The sequence below is a fragment of the Aythya ferina genome (genome assembly GCF_964211825.1).
Source record: "Aythya ferina genome assembly, chromosome: 1".
In the NCBI taxonomy this organism is placed as follows: Eukaryota; Metazoa; Chordata; class Aves; order Anseriformes; family Anatidae; genus Aythya; species Aythya ferina.
Genome location: NC_140296.1, coordinates 16,887,248 through 16,906,308, shown reverse-complemented (window position 1 = coordinate 16,906,308; position 19,061 = coordinate 16,887,248). Strand labels below are relative to the sequence as shown.

At 36.8% G+C, this 19,061-nt stretch overlaps 1 protein-coding gene across 1 annotated transcript in view; it reads left to right on the top strand.

Annotated features, from left to right (window-relative positions):
* The window catches only part of GUCY1A2 (guanylate cyclase 1 soluble subunit alpha 2), a 160,734-nt gene that overhangs the window by 22,893 nt on the left and 118,780 nt on the right, over window positions 1-19,061 (top strand). The window contains exon 4 of the mRNA XM_084507036.1: window positions 12,311-13,029. Coding sequence (XP_084363162.1) covers window positions 12,311-13,029 — 719 coding nt within the window. The remainder of the gene's footprint in view (window positions 1-12,310; window positions 13,030-19,061) is intronic.

The following is a 19,061-nucleotide window of genomic DNA, read 5'->3' as shown; positions in this document are numbered from 1 at the left end:
TGAGTACTGAGCTTTTTTTCTGAACTTTTATATATCACTCAGAACAGTTGGGACTGTACTTATAATGTCTAAACTTTATTTGCTCTAAACTCTATTGCAGGCCTCAGTAAGCTGCTGAAATTAGGGTGGAAAGTACAAAAGATGGCATTTTGGTTCATTGTAGGTTTCCTCTGACCTGGTAATATACAGGATAAACCTGCAGAATTTGTATGGCATTGTGCAGCTGGAGAGTCTTTCTTCAGTGACGCACAGAACTGAAGTCTGAGCTTGCATGATAATTAGAGATGTGATATACCTTCGTTGTCAGGTGAATACTGTAGGTCATATTCTGCCCACAGAAAGTCTGGACCACCATGTACTACTGACAAAAAATCCTTCTGGATTTCGTATTTTTATATGATTTGCATGTCTATCTTTTCTATCTTAAACTGTTAATCAGACTAATATATTCTAGTTTAGAGATGACTCTGCTTTCCTGTCGGTCAAAGTGCTTTTTCCTTTGTCAACTGCCTTATCCTGCAAGATGCTAAGGACTGTCAGGGAGGTTCTGAGAGCCTTTTGCTGCTGATCAAAGCCATGGGAAGAGGCTGTGCTTGGCACTTTCCACTTTTGGGTCGCTGAGAGAATTAAGAACACATTAAATTGTAAATATATCCAGTATTAGTTATAGAATATTTTGTTTGTATTTTTTAATAATTGAATGCTAACTCCCAGAAACAAGCACTGTGAGTGATAAGGCAGGACTAATATAAAATAATGACTTTTCGTAACACTGTTTATGTATTAATGTTATTGATGAAACCCAACAAATTAGATATTCAGTACTCACATCACCGTGAAAAAAAATAGTGTTCTAAAAATAGTTATGAATATGTTTTTGTCTTTAGAGTGCTTTTAAATCAATATGTTAGTTGTGGTCCCTTAGCATCACTGAGTGATGTTCAGCCTGGTTTTTCAGTGGTTTTCTCACGGTCTATGCATGTCAGGGACAGAACAGGCTGTTTGAATCACAGTGTAGGAGTAGCAACTAGGCATTACTGTCTTGGGAAATTATTGATTTTGTTGAAAATAAGTTTGTAGAGATTTATTCTTGGAAAACCTCGCATTTTAAAGACCAAATTTGAGTTCATACTAAAAAAATAAAATAATAATAATAATAAAAAAAGGTAAATCTCTGAGCAATTCCCCATTTTAATTTTTAGCTCCTGTCACAACAAGTAAATAGTTAATGGAGGCTGTGTAATTAATTTTCATGTGCATAGTTATTTTTCTGATTGAATAAGGATTAGTAAGAGACTTTTCTATATAAGAAGAACATAACCACATAGATGTGAAATTGGAGCAACTGACATTCCTGGGATTGGAGACAGGAATGAATCTGACTGTGACAGCAGCTAGTGAATCTGTTGAACCAAATCTGGCTTTTGATTTATTTATATGAGTGGTAACAGGGATTTGCTGTCTAGGGCTGCAAGGAAGTGTTTTCTTAAAGGTGCTTGGAAGCAACCTCATGATCTCTTGCCTTAGATAATGTCAACATGAATCACCTCTCCTGACCCTCTAACTGCCTCTAAAATAGTCATTTAGCATTCCTTATTCATCAGAAGACAGTGAAGGCTGAAGTCATTAGTAAGCCTGGAAGACTGTGAGCAGATGCTTCGCACCATGGTCCTGGTGCTTACACTGCTCACAGCACCGTACTGACTGCATGCTGTATACTCAGCGTGATACATGTGGTTTATCATGCATGAATACTGGAATTTTTCTCCTGTCAAGTCGTCACTAAAGTGTGACACTATCTTCCTGCAGTGGATGGGCCTGATTCTTGTCTCCTTAGTAAGTTATTCCTGCTACAAGTCTACAGACATCAATAGAAGTCTTCCTGCTTTAATCCACTGTAATTAAGGGAGCCAAGTCCATCATGCTTAAATACTGTAAACCATGTTTGATATCAGATCAATGACACAGTTTTCCTTTGTGGTGACAGCTTCTGTGGCTGGAATATTTAATTCTGTATCCTTTTCAAAATAGTCCAGACAGCTTTATGACAAGCTCTGCTTTAATTAATTGGTGCATGTGTAATTTTTTCAGTGTCCTCCATAAGCATATCATCCAAAGGAAAAACAAATATCAATATATTGGAAGCTAGGCAAAAAGAGAAGAGAAATCCTAGTCTCTAAAGGCTAGCATGATAAAGTTTATAGTTTGAAATAAAATATTGCAAAGACTAAATGCTGGTATGTTTTATCCTGTTGACTCAGATAATGCCTTTAGCAGGCTAGCTATACTCTGTTCCAAGCAGATTTGTGCCGTTAGCCTGAACGTACTTCAGAAATAATGATAAGAAAAAGATTCCTATGATGAAGTATATTATCTGAATGACTACTACATTTCTATATTAAGTGACTATAAATTTACACTGAGGTACGTTAGAGAGAAAGAGTGTATCCAAGGAGATTTCTTGTTTGACCTTAGGCAAGTTTTTATTCTTTCTGTGCCTCAATTTCCCATCTGTATAGCGGAGATAACAATTTCTTTTTAATCCTTTAAGCTATATGTCAGTGCTGGTTAGATTTTAACATTCTCAAAGCAAAGATGTTTTCAAACCATTTGTATATTCAGCATTTTGAGCAATGATGGTCAAATCTTGTTTGGGACTGCTTTTATCCCCGTAATTTAAAATAATTTTATTTCAAGTGAGCAGCATGCATTTGGACTTATTGCAGCTATTCAGAGTACAGCAGAGGATTTCCATGGAGGTGCAGATTGAAACTTTGGATACAGGAAAATAAGGATGAAAATGTTTTTAGTAGCTAGTATGTATAATTCCTACTTAAGAATTTATGTAGGGAATTTATGCTGTGATATAAATCCTTCCTGACCTGTCTTCTACTTATCTGTTGGACAGATACTCTAAGCAGGTATGTACTACAGAGCTTTGTGAAGCAAGAGAAAAATGCCTATTTTTTTCATTTTTCATCCCTGTTTTGTAGTTCTGGTATATCACAATATTTTTGAACATACCAATTGCACAAACTAGATACATCAGCCTTCACCTCACATCCCTGAAACACTCTTTGCAAACACTGCACACAATTAACTCAGTCTTTGTGGACATGAGCTACACTCTTATTTCAAGCCTTCACAAAGCAAAAGTGAGTTTCATGAAGGGACTTACCTGTTTTCCTTTAAATGCCAGCGGTATTTCCTTTAGTCTCTTTGCAGCAACTGTATAATCTGTCATAATTTTGATATTAAGGCTAATTGAAAGTAATCTAAGTGCATAAATATCTATAAAAAATTGCTATTTTGTGCAAAGTCTTGTCCTTAATGACACGGAAGAAATGTCTTGAAAGTCTATTTGCGTATTAGAATAGAGTATCTACATTGTATGTACTGCAGCACTGTGCTATATATACTGCATAATTAACACTTTTGCACCACCTTGGGCACACAGTCTGAAGTTAAAAATGCACTCATATCAGATAGTTGTTTCAGTAAGGAGGCCTGGAGAAATAATTGCACCTATCAATTGGTTAAGATACAGAAAAACAGGTCTTCCTTTTCTTTTATTCAATATATTAATTTATGCAAAACAATTATTTTTCATCTATTATAAAAATTTAGCTTCTAAAATCTTAGAGCAATAACCAAATTTTTCTTAAAAATTTCCTTAAAAAGTTCCTGTTAGACATTTTTAACTTATAGGTTAATAATAATGCTCATCCTCTTGATTTTACTTCTGAGAATGGTGTGAATACTTGGTTCCTCTTTCATTTCTAAGTGAATATCTTTTTGGGCATTTTCCATTTGGAGGATGACATGCCATGGAGACAAGGATTCACAGATGTCCCAGCGATGTATGTGAAATCCCACCCCAGAGCCCTGTCCCATCAGGGAGATAAATCAATCATTCAACCCCAAGACACTGATGAAGAGGTGGAATCTGTTGTTGGTGCAGGGGTTTAGAGAGCTCTTGCTCTGGGTGAGATTTGCATGTCACCACCAAAGAAGATAAGTGCTGTAGGCAACTTTATAATGAGTGAATCACTTCATCCCTAAATACATCTGGCAGGTCTGTTCCTTAGTGCAAAGGACATCATTCTATAAAAGTCTTTTGTTCTTTTGTTCAATTTGTCAAAATTGAAGATCTTTGTATCTGAAACTAAGAAAGTTTCAGCTTTTACCCATATTTTCTTGTTACAAAGAAATACATTTAGATCTTTCTGGTAACTATTTAATAATAATGGTTCATAATTGCTGAGAAATGATACATCTGAGGAGAAAAGAAATACATTGAAGAGGAGATGCAAGGGCAGATTTCAGCCTACAGTGAGATTAGACCAGATTATGTAACTGGAAAGGATTATAGAATCACAGAATTGTTTGGGTTGGAAGGGACCTTAAAAACTATTTCATTCCAACCTCCCTGACATTGGTAGGGATATCTCCCACTAGACCAGATTGCCCAAAGCCCCTTCCAACGTGGCCTTGAACACTTCTAGGGATGGGGCATCCACAGTTTCTCTGTAACCTGTTCCAGGGCCTCACCACCCTCTGAGTGAAGAATTTCCTCCTTATGCCTAACCTATATCTTCCTTCTTTTAGTTTTAAACCATTCCTGTCATAGTCTGCCCAAGCAAAGAGTTGCTCTCCATCTTTTTTATAAGAACCCTTGAAGTAATGAAAGGCCGCAACAAGGTCTTCTTGGAACCTTCTCTTCTCTAGGCTGAACATCCCCATCTCTCTCAGACTTTCTTTACAGGAGAGGTGCTCCAGTGCTCTGATCATATTTGTAGCCCTCCTCTGGACACACTCCAACAGCCCCACATCTTTCTTGTGCTGGAGGCCCCAAACCTGGCTGCAGCACTCCAAGTGGGTCCTCACAAGGGCAGAGCAGAGGGGCACAGTCCCCTCCCTGCACCTGCTGTCACCCCTCTGTTGATGCAGCCCAGCATGCAATTGGCCTGGGCTGTAAGCACACACTGCTGGCTCATGTTGAGCATTTCGTCCACCAGAACCCCCCTGTTCTTCTCTGCAGGCCTGCCCTCCATGAGTTCTTCTCTCAGTCTGTGCTTCTGTCTGGGATTGCAAGATGGAGAAAGGTTTGGCACACTGACTGCTCAGCAGGTGCCTGAAAACTGTAAATGCTTATATATTTAAGGTACATAAATTAGTATCACTTTCCATTTCCTTTCAGCTAAGAAGTGCAGATAGTCATTAGAATGCAACTAATTTAGGATAAACAGCCTTATTTATAATTAAAGTGGTTGGTTTACAAATGGTGTAAAAGGAACCATTACATGGCCTAGAGGACTGGCAACACTAATGGATTTTAATAATACTCGGAACTCCATCCTTGGGGGGGTCTAAGCTATACACACAGGGCTCCTATTACTTAGCAGATGTCTACATTGTCAGTAGAAAAGTAGTCTAAACAAAAATCACATAATTTATGTGATTTTAAAACTAAGATGAATATATCTAAATTAGGAAAGAACAAATATTTATATCAAATGGCCTTATACTTCCCACTGTCAAACCAGAACTAGATATTGTTACAAAGCAGATGAACTACTAGTGAGCAGTTTCAAGATATGATGTACATTAACATCTTGTAGAAGTCTATTTATAAAGTAGGTCATTTTGGGTGTGACTCATTGACTAACTGTAGGAGTTTGCCGTTATTTTAGCTGCTGTGGTGTACCTAGTGTGGCCTCTGTCAAGCCCTCAAAAGTGTGTAGGTCTTATTTAAGTCCTATATCCTAGCAGATGTAACTATCTATCAGTCCTTTTGTAGATGTCTTGGATGCCTTATGAAGTCTCAAGCAGCACTGGATTTATATATTTAATCAGCTGAATTTATCCCTTTATATATGTGAATAACTATGAAAGATAATTTTGCATTTCACAGGAAGTGTTTTTAGATTTCATGGCAATTTTATTCTTTCCAAGAAATGAAGTTCTGCTCCCTATGTGGTTTCAATGACATATATATTTAATGCAAAAGCAAATTTAAAACTCCTTTTTTTTATTGCTATTTGATCTCTAGAGTTAACATGAAACAAAATGGTTCTGCCTTACTTTTAGGAATCATCAACATACCGACTGCAATTTTCTTTAGATATACTGTGTGCAAATAGAAGCAGTGAAGTTTCCAGTTCGAGATGGGGGTATCAAATGATGATTGTCTTGCTTCAGACAGCTTGCTTTTGCTTGCAGAATTGGCTGGTGCCGAAAGTGCTGGATGGTGGGAAAAAACACATCATTGCCTGTTCTTTTTAGCTTAGTTGAGCTTCTTGTGTCAGTAGTTTGGAGAAGAATCTTTTAGGCATAGGCTGAGAACAGGTGACTGGGATGTCACCGAGAGGTGGTAATTATAACGATATTTCTAAGCATAATTTATTAGAGAAGAACCTGACTTTAGCAAAGAAAGAAAATGCCTCTTTAAAAATTGGATTAAGCAAGTATTATAAGTGTGAAGAATATTTTTTCTCAATAATTCTCATTTTTATTTTATGAAATGTAAGATATGTGAGCTCTGTATAGTTTTGTAAGAGAAGTGTATTACAAATTTCACAGTTGTGTCAAAAGCGTATGTAAAGGCATAAGATGATGCTATTGTGTTTATATAAAAGCACTAAAATGGTAGTATGAAAAATACTGTCTGGCTTCCTAGAATGATACAAATTCATCACAATAATCAAGTAAGATCAAAGCCCTTTCTACAGTAATTACATACTGGTACTAGGCTCACTTACAAGCCAAATGATCCATCTAACGTACCTTCAGCATTAGCCTGTACACATCAAAGCCTTTTTTTATTGAGAAAATAAATGTTGCTTTCCCTACCGTCTTTAAATTATGCCTTGGAATCCTAAACTGCCACCTGGCTTTCTGTCCAAAAGACTGTTTAAAGAAAAGATCACAATCATGCCCAAAATCTGCTAATCCAAAAACATTAAAGAGTGTTTTTTTTTTTTTTTTTTTTTTTTTTTTTTTTTTTTTTCCCTATAATTGAAGGTGGCAGATTCTGCTTTTGTTCACAGTATGAGTTCTGGACTTGCACTTTGAATTGCTCTATCCCCTTAATATTTGACATCTATATATTCTTAACGTGTATCCCAGAAAAAGGGTATTTTTCTATGCCAAAGCTTTCAGATGCTGTCCACTTCACAACTATTGTGTTCATGATTTACCTTAAGGAATAGTTGGATGGCTTGTAACTGCTTCTGTGTGGAATGCAATGGAATTGATTACTTTGATGTTTTTATCACATCATTCATCTTCTATTTGTTTCTGAAGAGACTATGATTTGTGGTTTCCTTTATGAGAACAGATTTCTATCGAATTTCTCCAGACAGTAATTTACAAATTGCTTAGATATACTACATTAGTTCCTTGGCATTAGTTCCTTGTTGTGAGTTCACAATTTACAGGAACTACTGAAAAGAAAATGAAGAAGGACCTTTTACTAGCATGGTACTCTGGGATGAAGTCATCTATTTTTGCTCCAGTTCAGAGGAATACTTAATTTCTGCTTTGATCCTATGCTTAAAGACTTTGGTCATTTTTGATCTGGCTCACAACTATAAGATCTTTTCTCTAAGTTTTATAGAGCCATAGAATCATAGAGTGGTTTGGATTGGAAGGGACCTTAAAGATCATCTGATAAAACCATCTTTGAGACACATTTTCAAAGGCTAACAACAGACTTTTAGAACTTTTATCATGGGTCTAAAAATAGTTTGTAATAGTGCCTTCATTCTAAAGTTGCTTTGCCTTTTAATTTCCTTCTAAAAAGTGTATATCTAATTTCTCTCCACCACACACTAGAGTAAAAAATGGCATTTTAAGAGAAAGCAACAAAAACGAAACTGTTATGGAAAAAAAAAGTATTAAAGTTCAGAATATGATTTGTCCTCTTGTAGAAGTGGTTTAAGTGGTAGGAACACAGTAGATCACTTTCAAAGGGGAAAGTAAATTAGACTGAAGAATTCTTAAATTTCATTGAGTATACCAGTAGAAGGCTGGTAAATAGCAGAAGCTCAATATAAGATCAAATGGCTTCAGTTGGGTAACAGAAGAGAGTGTTGGGATGAATTTTGGTTTATCTTGTGTCACTACTGTTTAGTTAAGAGTCTTGGTGAAAATAAAAGATACTTTGAAACAAAAACATTTTTTTTTCTTACTTAATGATTGCAGGCTTGCGCCGGTTAGGAAGCCCTATCTGTGTTGATGGGGGCCACCCACAAAGAAGTATAGAAGTGCAGTAGCCTCTGTAATTGGAAGTGCTGGGCACACACACAAATCTCAAACATAAAAATATTTTTTTTCTGGATAGCTGAATATATGTATATTTAATTAGAATGCCAGAGTGAAAAAGAAAGAATGAAAATACTAGCTTTTCAGAAAGGGATAGTAAATCACAGTGAAAAATACTTTCCATTTTGATAAATGGAAAGTTGACTCACATTTTCAGGGCCATCTTCAATGTGAATTACTCACCTGTAAACTTTAAATGAAAACAAAATGAAGATGCACAGAAAAAATATCATGTGAGAAGGGTAAAAAGATTAGACTTTTTATGCAGATGGATAACTTGAAGGTTATAAATAAGATTATTTTGAAAATTTTATTTGTCTTTTCTTAAAATAAAAGAAAAAACAGGAAATACTGAATATGTTGAAATTGGAAATCATATGAATGTATGATTCATGTTTTAATGATTTAATTTTTAAAGATCACAATTAGCTTATGGAAGTCTCCAAACGTAGTAAAGCATGCACTGTAGAGACAATTAATTCAGTGGATTTTTCTTAAAAAGTGGGATCTTCTATAACATATAAAATTATCTCTTGACCTCGTAGCTCCCTCCTTTTCACTAAGACAAATATTTACCGTAACAGTAAGGGAGAAGCTTTCTCAAAAATATGTTTGTTCATGATCTTTCAGCAGGTTTCACTTTTTTTTTTTTTTTTTTTTTTTTTTTTTTTTCCCTGTAGCATCTGATACCAGGCACTGCTGGACAATATTTTTGAGCAGCTACATAGCAGCCTGGTGTACTGATTATCATTTCTATCGTTTCTTGTAGCTAAACCTATACAGTCACTACAGAGAAAAGGGTGAGGGGAAAACTACACAGAAGATATTCAAAAAATTGGGATCATTTTTATTGTACAAAATAAAAAGTTATGATGAAAGATATCTAGAGTTAATGTTTTACGTAAGGTGTGTCTGTGCTTCTATTCATCATTTGTTCCAATTGGAGAGTCAGGATTGCTTCACTGAAAATACAGATAAAGTATTTAGTGCAACTTCATACAAGTACAAGACCAAGAGCAAACACAGGAAAAAAAAATTGTATTTTCTTGTATAGTAGGAATTTAAATAAAGGTTTTGATTTTTAAAAAATCATCATGCTTCAGGCAAAATTTTACCTCCAATTGGAGAGGCTTAGGAAGAAACTTCCCCAATAGGTAGGTTATACTTGTTTGTTTTAGAAGGTGGTTTGACTTTGTTTAATCTGCTCAGTGTTTCATAGTGTCTATTATTAGAGATAAAATTCCTGGCTAAGACAGACCAGCAGTTTCGTCTGGCTTGGGCATATCCATTTTTATATTCTGAGCTAATCTAATTTTCTGCTGGTACTGTGTGTAACTGAATTCAGAGCTAAAATGTTTTTAAAAGTAGTGGCACGTCCTCGAGCCAGGTCATTGACATAGGATAATTCATGTTGCTTGGAATCAGTATGTTACATCCAGATTGAACAGCCAGTCCTCCAGGGCAGATGATAAGACCAATCTAAGACAATCAGCAAAATCTTAGGCTAAATACTAAGATACAACTTCCTTCAATGATAGTAAGACAAGGTTTACATGCATAGCAGTGAACTGCAGGGTATCAAGTGATCAGTTCTGCATACCCTATTTTCAGTCAGTGGTGCCAGGGCAAGTTACGATTTTATTGTAATGTTATACTTGAAAGACAGCTCCACCTACACTATTGATCTGACATGTTGCATAGGTATGTTCCCATACTTTCAAGGCCTCTGTAATCTTACAGCCTTGGGTGCCCCTGCTAAAGTCTTGTGACTGCTCACTTTTACACACATACTTCTAAAGCTACTCAGTTCACTCTATAGAACAGTAAGATTTAACAGTATGTATATGTGTTTGTGTATATGTATGCACATGATAATTTCTTTATTCCTTGTTATTAATATTCAGTGATGACAATGTTATTGGTATGGGTTAGAATTTAATTTAACTTTTGAGTTATAGTGAGCATTTTTAAGGAAGACGTTACAATACTGTTATGTAGACGTAGTGATAATGAGTCAGAAGTTGGCACGCTGTCCTCTGAGTCAGGATATTAGGGGGGCATTGTGTACCAGAGGTACTTTCTTTTGGCTTAGCTGCAGCTTTGACCATCTGTGGTCATAAAAGATCCTGGGAATATTATTGTAATAACTTAGTTTAGTGACCAAATTTGATTATGAGTAATGGCATTCAGATGAACTTTCCCAAATTATTGCTATTACTTCTTTTATAAAATATGCTTTGTCATGCTGTCATGTTGTCCTATTTATATATGTAATTTTATGAATTTTAGTCTGCTATCAATCATGTTGAAGGTCCAAACAAAACTGTCATTGCAGATTGTTTGCAAAGCTATGAAACACTCAAATCCCTTGCAAATATTGGTCGTTATAACTATGCCTATGTGTATAGGCAGTTCAGACACTGCCTTGAGATGATCAAAGGTTATTGTCTGCAAACAACAGATGAATGACTTCTTCTATCCCCCTGTTATACCTCTTGGGCATGAAAGTCACTCATTACACTGTTCTTCCAAATCGCAAAGTCTACAAGCAATCTAAAAAGTGATAAGTTTGGCAATCCACTGGGATCTTATCGATGTTATAAAGCATGCGGAATACATATTAAAATAAAGGTCCTACTGTGCCCTTAGGAAATAAATAATTGCTCTTCATTTCCATTAAAATTCAGGATTGATTTTAAGGTGTTTGACTTGTTCACTACATTGAAAAATAGATTTCAATACTCCGGAGGAACTGTGTTATTTATCTCTAGTTGAATATTTGTAATTCACATGCAGTTGATTCATACTTCTTTTTCTTCTATCACAGCTTAGCACAACACAAACATATCTGATGAATTTTGTAACTCTGCTATTTGATATAGAGATTATATCAGATAAGACTTAACAGAGCATATCCTTTCTAAAATAAGACTGAGGAAAATGTTTAATAACTACCTTTTTTTTTTTTTTTCTTTTTTCTTTTTTTTTTTTTTTTCCCTAGTTTATCTTTCAAAATGTAAATAAAAAACTGGAGTAGCATTTGATGCACATTTAGATCCAGAGAATTCAATTACAGATATTTCCCCCCCTCCTTGTACAACACCAGCCTTATCACCACTGTAAATCAAAACCTTTTGAATTTCTCTGGTGGAGACTTGAAGTGACATTTAGAACTATCACAGGGCTATCCCATCTAATAGCGATTTAGAAAGATCCAAGGGACAGGGATTTTTTGGAAGGTGGATGAATTTCTATTTTAGGTGCCTAAAATAGAAAGGGTTTGCTCTCATTTTTAGGCAACAAAAAAGAAGTAATTATTCCTTTGTATCTTCTGCCAGCTCCAAGTACCTATAATGAGAAAAGTATTTTGTCTGAGAAAACAACAACAAAACCAACAAAAAACAGCTACTAAAGTGTGAATGAATTGTACAGCTTTATGCTACTTATTGAAAGCCAAAGGCCTTTGCACTTTTTATTGAAAACCAAAGGCCTGAGTCCCAGCAGCTTATTTTTCAAGCTGGTAAGAGCTAGATCTCTTTCAGAGGCAGTGAAGAAAGAGGCTGTAAAAGTAGAAGCCTCATCCACATCTAAGTTAGCAATGGCAGCTATACACCCTTGGTTGGGTACATTCAGACAATAGACTGGTTGTGACATGAAAAAATTAGAGAAATCGTAGTAGATTCTGGTTTTCATCAGGGAAGAGGAGACAGGGAAAAGTATAAACCTCACATATAGCTGGCAGGGACAGGGAGCTGAAACCATGAGGAATTAAAATAGCAGGCAAAAATGGCTGCTAGAATGAAGCAGTGTGTTTCAGGCACCCAAGGCTTATTCCTAGCCACCACAGAAAACAGAGTAGGTAAATATCCAGCAGGAAAGCCATTTTTAATGACTTGGAAAAATACTGCACAAAAAGACAGCAAAAGGAAGATGTGACATGGTAGCAGTATTATGCTGTTGACATGAGTATCTCATTTTCCTATAGGTTTGAAGTTTGAGGAAATGCAAGAAAAATTTGGGGAAGAATTCTTCAACGTCTGCTTTGATGAAAATGAAAGAGTTCTTCGAGCAGTAGGTGGGACCCTTCAAGACTTCTTCAATGGCTTTGATGCTTTGCTGGAGCACATTAGAACTTCATTTGGAAGACAGGCCACCCTGGAATCCCCTTCTTTCCTATGCAAAGAGCTCCCCGATGGCAATCTCATGCTTCATTACTTCCACCCACATCAAATTGTGGGATTTGCAATGATGGGAATGATAAAGGCAGCAGCAAAGAAGATTTACCGCTTGGAAGTAGAAGTAGAACAGGTGACTAATGATAAGCTGTGTTCAGAGGGGACGAACACAGGTAATTGCAGCTGTTTGACTTTCCTTATCAAAGAACATGAAAATGCAAACATCACAAAAGCATTTCCACTAGGAACTTCCCAGTCCCCCTTAGACCTGAGGATTAGTATCAGCACCTTCTGCAGAGCATTCCCCTTTCACCTGATGTTTGATCCAAACATGCTTGTTCTTCAGCTTGGAGAAGGTCTAAGGAAGCAGCTCAGATGTGACACTCATAAAACTCTGAAATTCCAGGACTGCTTTGACATAGTTTCTCCTAAGATCAGTGCCACATTTGAACGAGTCCTCCTGAGATTATCTACTCCCTTTGTCATTCGAACCAAACTTGAGGATTCTGGCTCTGAAAGTAAAGACAAGGTAAGAACGTTAATTTGGAAGGCCGTGTGTATATGTGTGCAAAAGGAGCGGTTATTTGTTCAGAGAGAAGCAGCTCAAGTACTGTGTACTCTGGAAAGCTCACTTATGCTTTCCAAACAGGGCTAAGTGGTATTCCCCAGCAGAGTGAGTATTTTCCTAAATTATTTATAAGCTTTGCCTATGAAGTTGTATCAAATCATGACATTGCCATTCAGAAAACTCTGTTTTGTGGACTTGCATGGTACTGTTTAAATCAAAAGGGTGAGGAATTTTACAAAATGCCCATATCTAATCTACTCAAGCTATATTATGATAACAATAATAGTTATTAAGCCATTTGCTGGGGAATAGCTTTCACTATGTTTTCTGAAAGACTCTAGCTGCAAGGTTCACACTGCTACTTTATTATATCCTGCTTCCCTGTTTGGAAATGCTGCTTTCTTCTGTGTTTCTTCGTATCTCTCACCCTGCTCTCAAGGGAACCAGAGCTATAAATGGTACCAAGTATCACTTATGCCACTTTTAATGCTTTCCAGTCATTTAAATAAGTATTTGTCCTTCTACTCTGCCTCTTCCCTCAATGCTTTAGAAGAGAGTTACTTAACTAGTGGGCTTTATGTTGAGTTCAGTGCATCCCAGCTGAGTTAGATGAGGTCTTCTAGATCAGACCTCCACAGAGACTACAAAGACTTGGATGGTGTTTGCCTTCTATCATTATATATATCATTGAATTATGGGAAAACTTTTTGGTGCTGAGCTAGATTCCATCTTTACCACCAAAGTACTTCTACTTTGTTCTTACATTGAAAGCCGATGCTTGGGTGCCTTGGAAATATTGCTGCCCAAGTGAAAAAATTATTGACTTTCAAGGTTTTAAAGAGTAAGTGCCAAAGAATAGTCAATTTTAATCACACCGGACACTGAGACACCTAAGTTCTGCCTACAGGTGGCACATAGGTGATTCAGAAGATGTGGATATGGCTAGAGAAATTCCACTTTTGTTTTGCAACCTATACTGGGACAGAGTCAGAATGGCTCCTGTGATAACTGCATGTTGACTTCTGGTCTCTCTTCGAAACAGAGCACTTTGATCAGCAGTATTTTTTTTTCCATCTTCTCTTTGGCACTGCTTTTGGCACCAATAAACAAGTTTCTGCTGCATTTTTCCCTGAAAACATGTTCCCTCAAGCAAAGCAAACCAGTGCTTCTCATTTTGTGTGAACTGATGTGATTCAACCTGCTTAAAACCAAGAGGAGTTTATTTTTCAGAATCTGTCCTCAAAATCACCCTAACTTGTAATTACAAAAAGGAAACATTATTTGAAAAGTGCAGAAGTGTTAGTTCTGAGCTACCTTTTGGCATGGTAGCCTCTTTTGAAAGAAGCTTGCGCCATGCTCCTTCCTTCCCTGAGCCATCCCTCTCAGCTGTCTTCTCCTGCCCAGAGGCAGAGTCCCAGCTCTTTGTCAACCTTCTGCTCTCCCAGAATCTGCTGTAGATCCCTCTGAAGAGGAAGGAGAAGGACAGGGTGCATGTCTGTGCTAACTCATAGTTTTTCTAATTGCAAGTTAACAATCAAACAAACAAACTCACTTTCTTAGCTGGACAGGTTTTGTACACCTGTGGCTTGCTCCCAGGAGAGGTGGCAGGAAGTGGAGCTTGCTGGAGGTGGGTTGTAGCAGCTGGCTTAGGAAGCAACTCAGATTTCAAAAGCTTCTGTACCATTGAGCTGTGCTGACTTGAGTGCATCCTTGCACATCCTTGACGTTTAGATGTAGAGCTTAGTGGTATGGTTTAGTGGAGGACTGGTTAGTATTAGATCAGAGGTTGGACTAGGTGATCTTGGAGGTCTCTTCCAACCTAGACGATTCTGTGATTCTGTGATTGCATTATTTCCTTGTTTTGTACCATGTGTATTTACTGGCGAGTCATGCATTGATTCAGCAGTGCCACTCAGGAAAGTGACACTCCCCATCTTAACGTTATGTGTAGAGACAATAAAAAGGCAATATCAGTAAAATAAATCCTTTTTCTGCCAGTAGTTATGAGAAAAATTGTGTTTTGAAAATTAAGGTGTAAATAAAAGAGAATATGTTGATAGCAAGGTGCAGGGGACATGGGGTAAATGTTGGGCTGCAGGCATGGGAATTAATTTGAGAACATCAGTTTAGAGATATTCTCTTCTGGGTCACTCATTTTATAAGTATTTTCTAAACGTTTCTGGGAGTAGTTATGCAATTAAACAAAGTTCAGTATGTGATGTATTTTGCTAGATACTTTTTTTTTTTTTCTATTTCTTTTTCCCCCAAAATGAGAGGTTGCACAGATTCAAAATGGTTATAATTGCCTTGCTTTCATAGATTTTGAGTGGAATGACATGGCAATACCTCATGCTAAAGTCCTTAATTTTCTCTTGGATTAAAAAAAATAAAATAAAATAGACTGAGCTTTGGAAACTTCATACTATGCCGTTTTCCCAGAGCTCAGGGCACTCAAGAAGCTCATATTAGAACTTTTCAGTACTTGTTTGGAAGCTGAGTGTTGGACCAGTAGGCCAGTGCTGTAAGCCGGGTCACCAAAAAAATTGGCAGTGACTGGTTTACATATTTCCCTATTTTTCTGTCACACATTTATTCAGTTCTTACTGGAGTTGCATCCCACTTACAGCTATTTATCTTTTTTAGAAAGTTCTGACTCTCCTCTGACCTCAACAGTTCTCAGACTTGGTTACTTTAAATATCAGTTGAAGCGGTGCAGCTCAGATGACTGCTCCAGTTTTTAAGCTGCTCAGATATGTCAGTAGTCCCTCAAGAAGAAAAAAAAAATGTTTCAAAAGGTTTTGTGATGAACACAAGACCTTTCAGCCTCTCTTCAAAGCACTTTTATCTTCATTTCAGTACATAATTTAGATTATTTTTTTAAGCCTTGTAGTGAGAAAGACAGAATAACAAAATAGTTTTCATTTAGTTCTGACTCCAGCTCTGTGTTCAGATGAAACTAAGTCACAGATCGTGATCTTTCCTTAACTCAGCACCTGGAAGACAAATTAAAAAAACACACCTGTCCTGACTTTCAGGATGCTTAGAATCATAGAATCATAGAATATCCTGAGTTGGAAGGGACCCTTAAGGATCATCAAGTCCAACTCTCGACACCGCACAGGTCTACCCAAAAGTTCAGACCATGTGCCTAAGTTCACAGTCCAATCTCTTCTTAAATTCAGACAGGCTCGGTGCAGTGACCACTTCCCTGGGGAGCCTGTTCCAGTGTGCAACCACCCTCTCTGTGAAGAACCCCCTCCTGATGTCAAGCCTAAATTTCCCCTGCCTCAGCTTAACCCCGTTCCCGCGGGTCCTGTCACTGGTGTTAATGGAGAAAAGGTCTCCAGCCTCTTGACAACCCCTTACGAGGAAGTTGTAGACTGCGATGAGGTCTCCCCTCAGCCTCCTCTTCTCCAGGCTGAAAAGGCCCAGTGACCTCAGCCGTTCCTCGTACGTCTTCCCTTCCAGGCCTTTCACCATCTTCGTAGCCCTCCTCTGGACACTTTCCAACAGTTTCATGTCCTTAGTACTTGTCTCTTGTATACAAATGGTACTTTGGTTCACTGCTATTACACAGAATCACACAATGGTTAGGTTGGAAGGGAGGTCATCTGTTACAACCCTCGAGGTTTGAACCACTGAAATAAATGGCTTGGATTGCTAAACCTCTAAGCTATGGCTTGTGAGCTTTGGGGCAATGGGTTGAATTTGCTGCTGAGTTGCAAATGCACCTTTGCCAAAGCACAGCCTAAGATAGTCAAAAGAAAGCAACAGCAAGAACTGGATTTCAAGAACTTGCAACAGCAAGCTTGGATTTCAACTGATTCCTAGAGGGTTTTGTAAGCAGTGATTTATAAATTATGAATAAAGGGGACAAAGTAAAGATTGCAAATGTTTTCTGGCTTAGAACAATGACTCCTGCATCTCTTTGTTGTATTCAAAATTTACCTATACATCTTGTTATCAACATTAGTTCACTAAAAAAATAGGTTTTTTTTAGAAACATATTTTATTAAATTTCCGACCAATCACTACTATTTTCTTTGCTGTCTTCTAGCAGCTGATTCTGGAGAAAATGCATACTTCTTCCAGCTTACAAACAAAAAATTCTTAAAAAACAACTTGCAGAATTATGCATGAGTGGTGGGTTTAGCTCCTCAGGGTATTTGATTAATTGTATTGTTTCACTTGCGTAGATGCAATGTTACTCATGGCAAAAAAGTGTTTCTAGTCTTTTAAAGCATCCAACAGTGTTTGTCTGAATTTTCACAACAAACGTTATATTTGGTAAGTGCTCCATTAAGAGATTTTTTTTTCCTGTTACTGATGTTTTGTTTCATTGTTCACTGTATTCTAACATTATGAGATCAGAATTTTTAAAGCAGTGTCTAAATTCTACTCAGGATTTCACAGAGATATTAAAATGCATCAATATATCAGCAAAGTTTTATTAATTTTATGTGTCACCAGCTGAATTGGACCAAACAGAAAAATGAACTACCCATCTGAAACAGTGTGGACACTATAGCTTTAATCCCAGTTTTCAACGCAGTCCATACTTCTGAGCAATAATTCTAATATTTTGATGTTTCTTGGCTGATAATTCAGTCTCCATTATACAATGGACACATTTAAAGGACATGTGAATAGTGAAAATGTTTATCCTGTAAAATAGTAAGCAATTGTATAAATTTATTAGGTCAGCAGTCTCACTGACTTTACCTGAATTTATTGTAGGTTTGCAAACACCCTTGTAAGTATGTGGAGAATAACAGAATAAGAACTGAATCATACCAATTAATACAGAATAAGACAGAATGTGATGGTTTACCTCCTTCCTCCCTTCTTCTCTCCTTCCATTTTGTTGTCTCTAGTGCTCAGGTTACTCACATTAATGCTTTGTTTTTCTTCTAGATCTTATTTTGCTCAAAATTTGCTGTATGAGCACTTGTGACTGTCTTTAGATCGGATTTCCTTGTATACATACAACTCTTTAGATGTATAAGAACTTATGTGATTGGCATCTGAAGTTTCCATTTTTCTCATGAAACAAAATTCTTATTAATATTTGGTATTTACGATATGGTACTTCCCAGGTGCCAAAAGGAGTATTAGGGCCCTGTTGCTCTACTTATATTAACATTCTGTTAAATTTCACACTTCACACTTATTTTTACTTACTATCTTTTTGCTTTAAACTGGAGAGCTTCACTTGCATGCAGTGACATTTTCCATGTTATTGTCCCTAAACAACAAGATCATAAATATTGCAGTTTCACCTCTCTAAGGAAACTCATTCTACATCTCTCTTTCCGGGAGCAAACATTTACTGTAACAATTCAAAATGCATTTTTGATTTTTTGCCACCTTTCTGCCCAGCCCTCCTTGGGTCCTGCCTGCTAGGCATCTGGCTGGGGCAGCACTTAGAGATGCTCATGCAAAGCACAGGGGGTGTCTGCACCCACATATCAGACTAACAGCCTTTTTCCATCTTTTGTATAAGTTTACTCATTGGCCTTTGACTTACTGTTAGGCCTGCATACTCTTTATTTCAGAGAACTATTAAGAATAAAGCTGCCTTATAAAGCTGTGTTACATAAAGTGGCCAGAATTTTTCTGGCAGAATGATTTCTATTTGAATATGCCATTTTACTAAAATGACAACTTCCCCAGGAATTCGGAAAAATATTGTTCTGGAAATTAACTTTTTGTGTGTGTGTGTGTGTGTGTGTGTGTGTTAGAATATTTTGTTTAATTATTTTAGACTTAAATTATTTTAGACAACTATTTTAGACTTTTTATTAAGAAATGTATTTTTTCATTATAAATTATAACACAATAACATTTAAAAAACATGAAACATTGTTTTCGACAAAAAACATCCTCTGAAAATTTTGTATCACAAGAAGTTCCACATACCACGTATTATTCAGATTTTCAAGAAACACCAACTCTGTAATGATAAAATGTCCAGCAAAATGGAAGCATCAGCT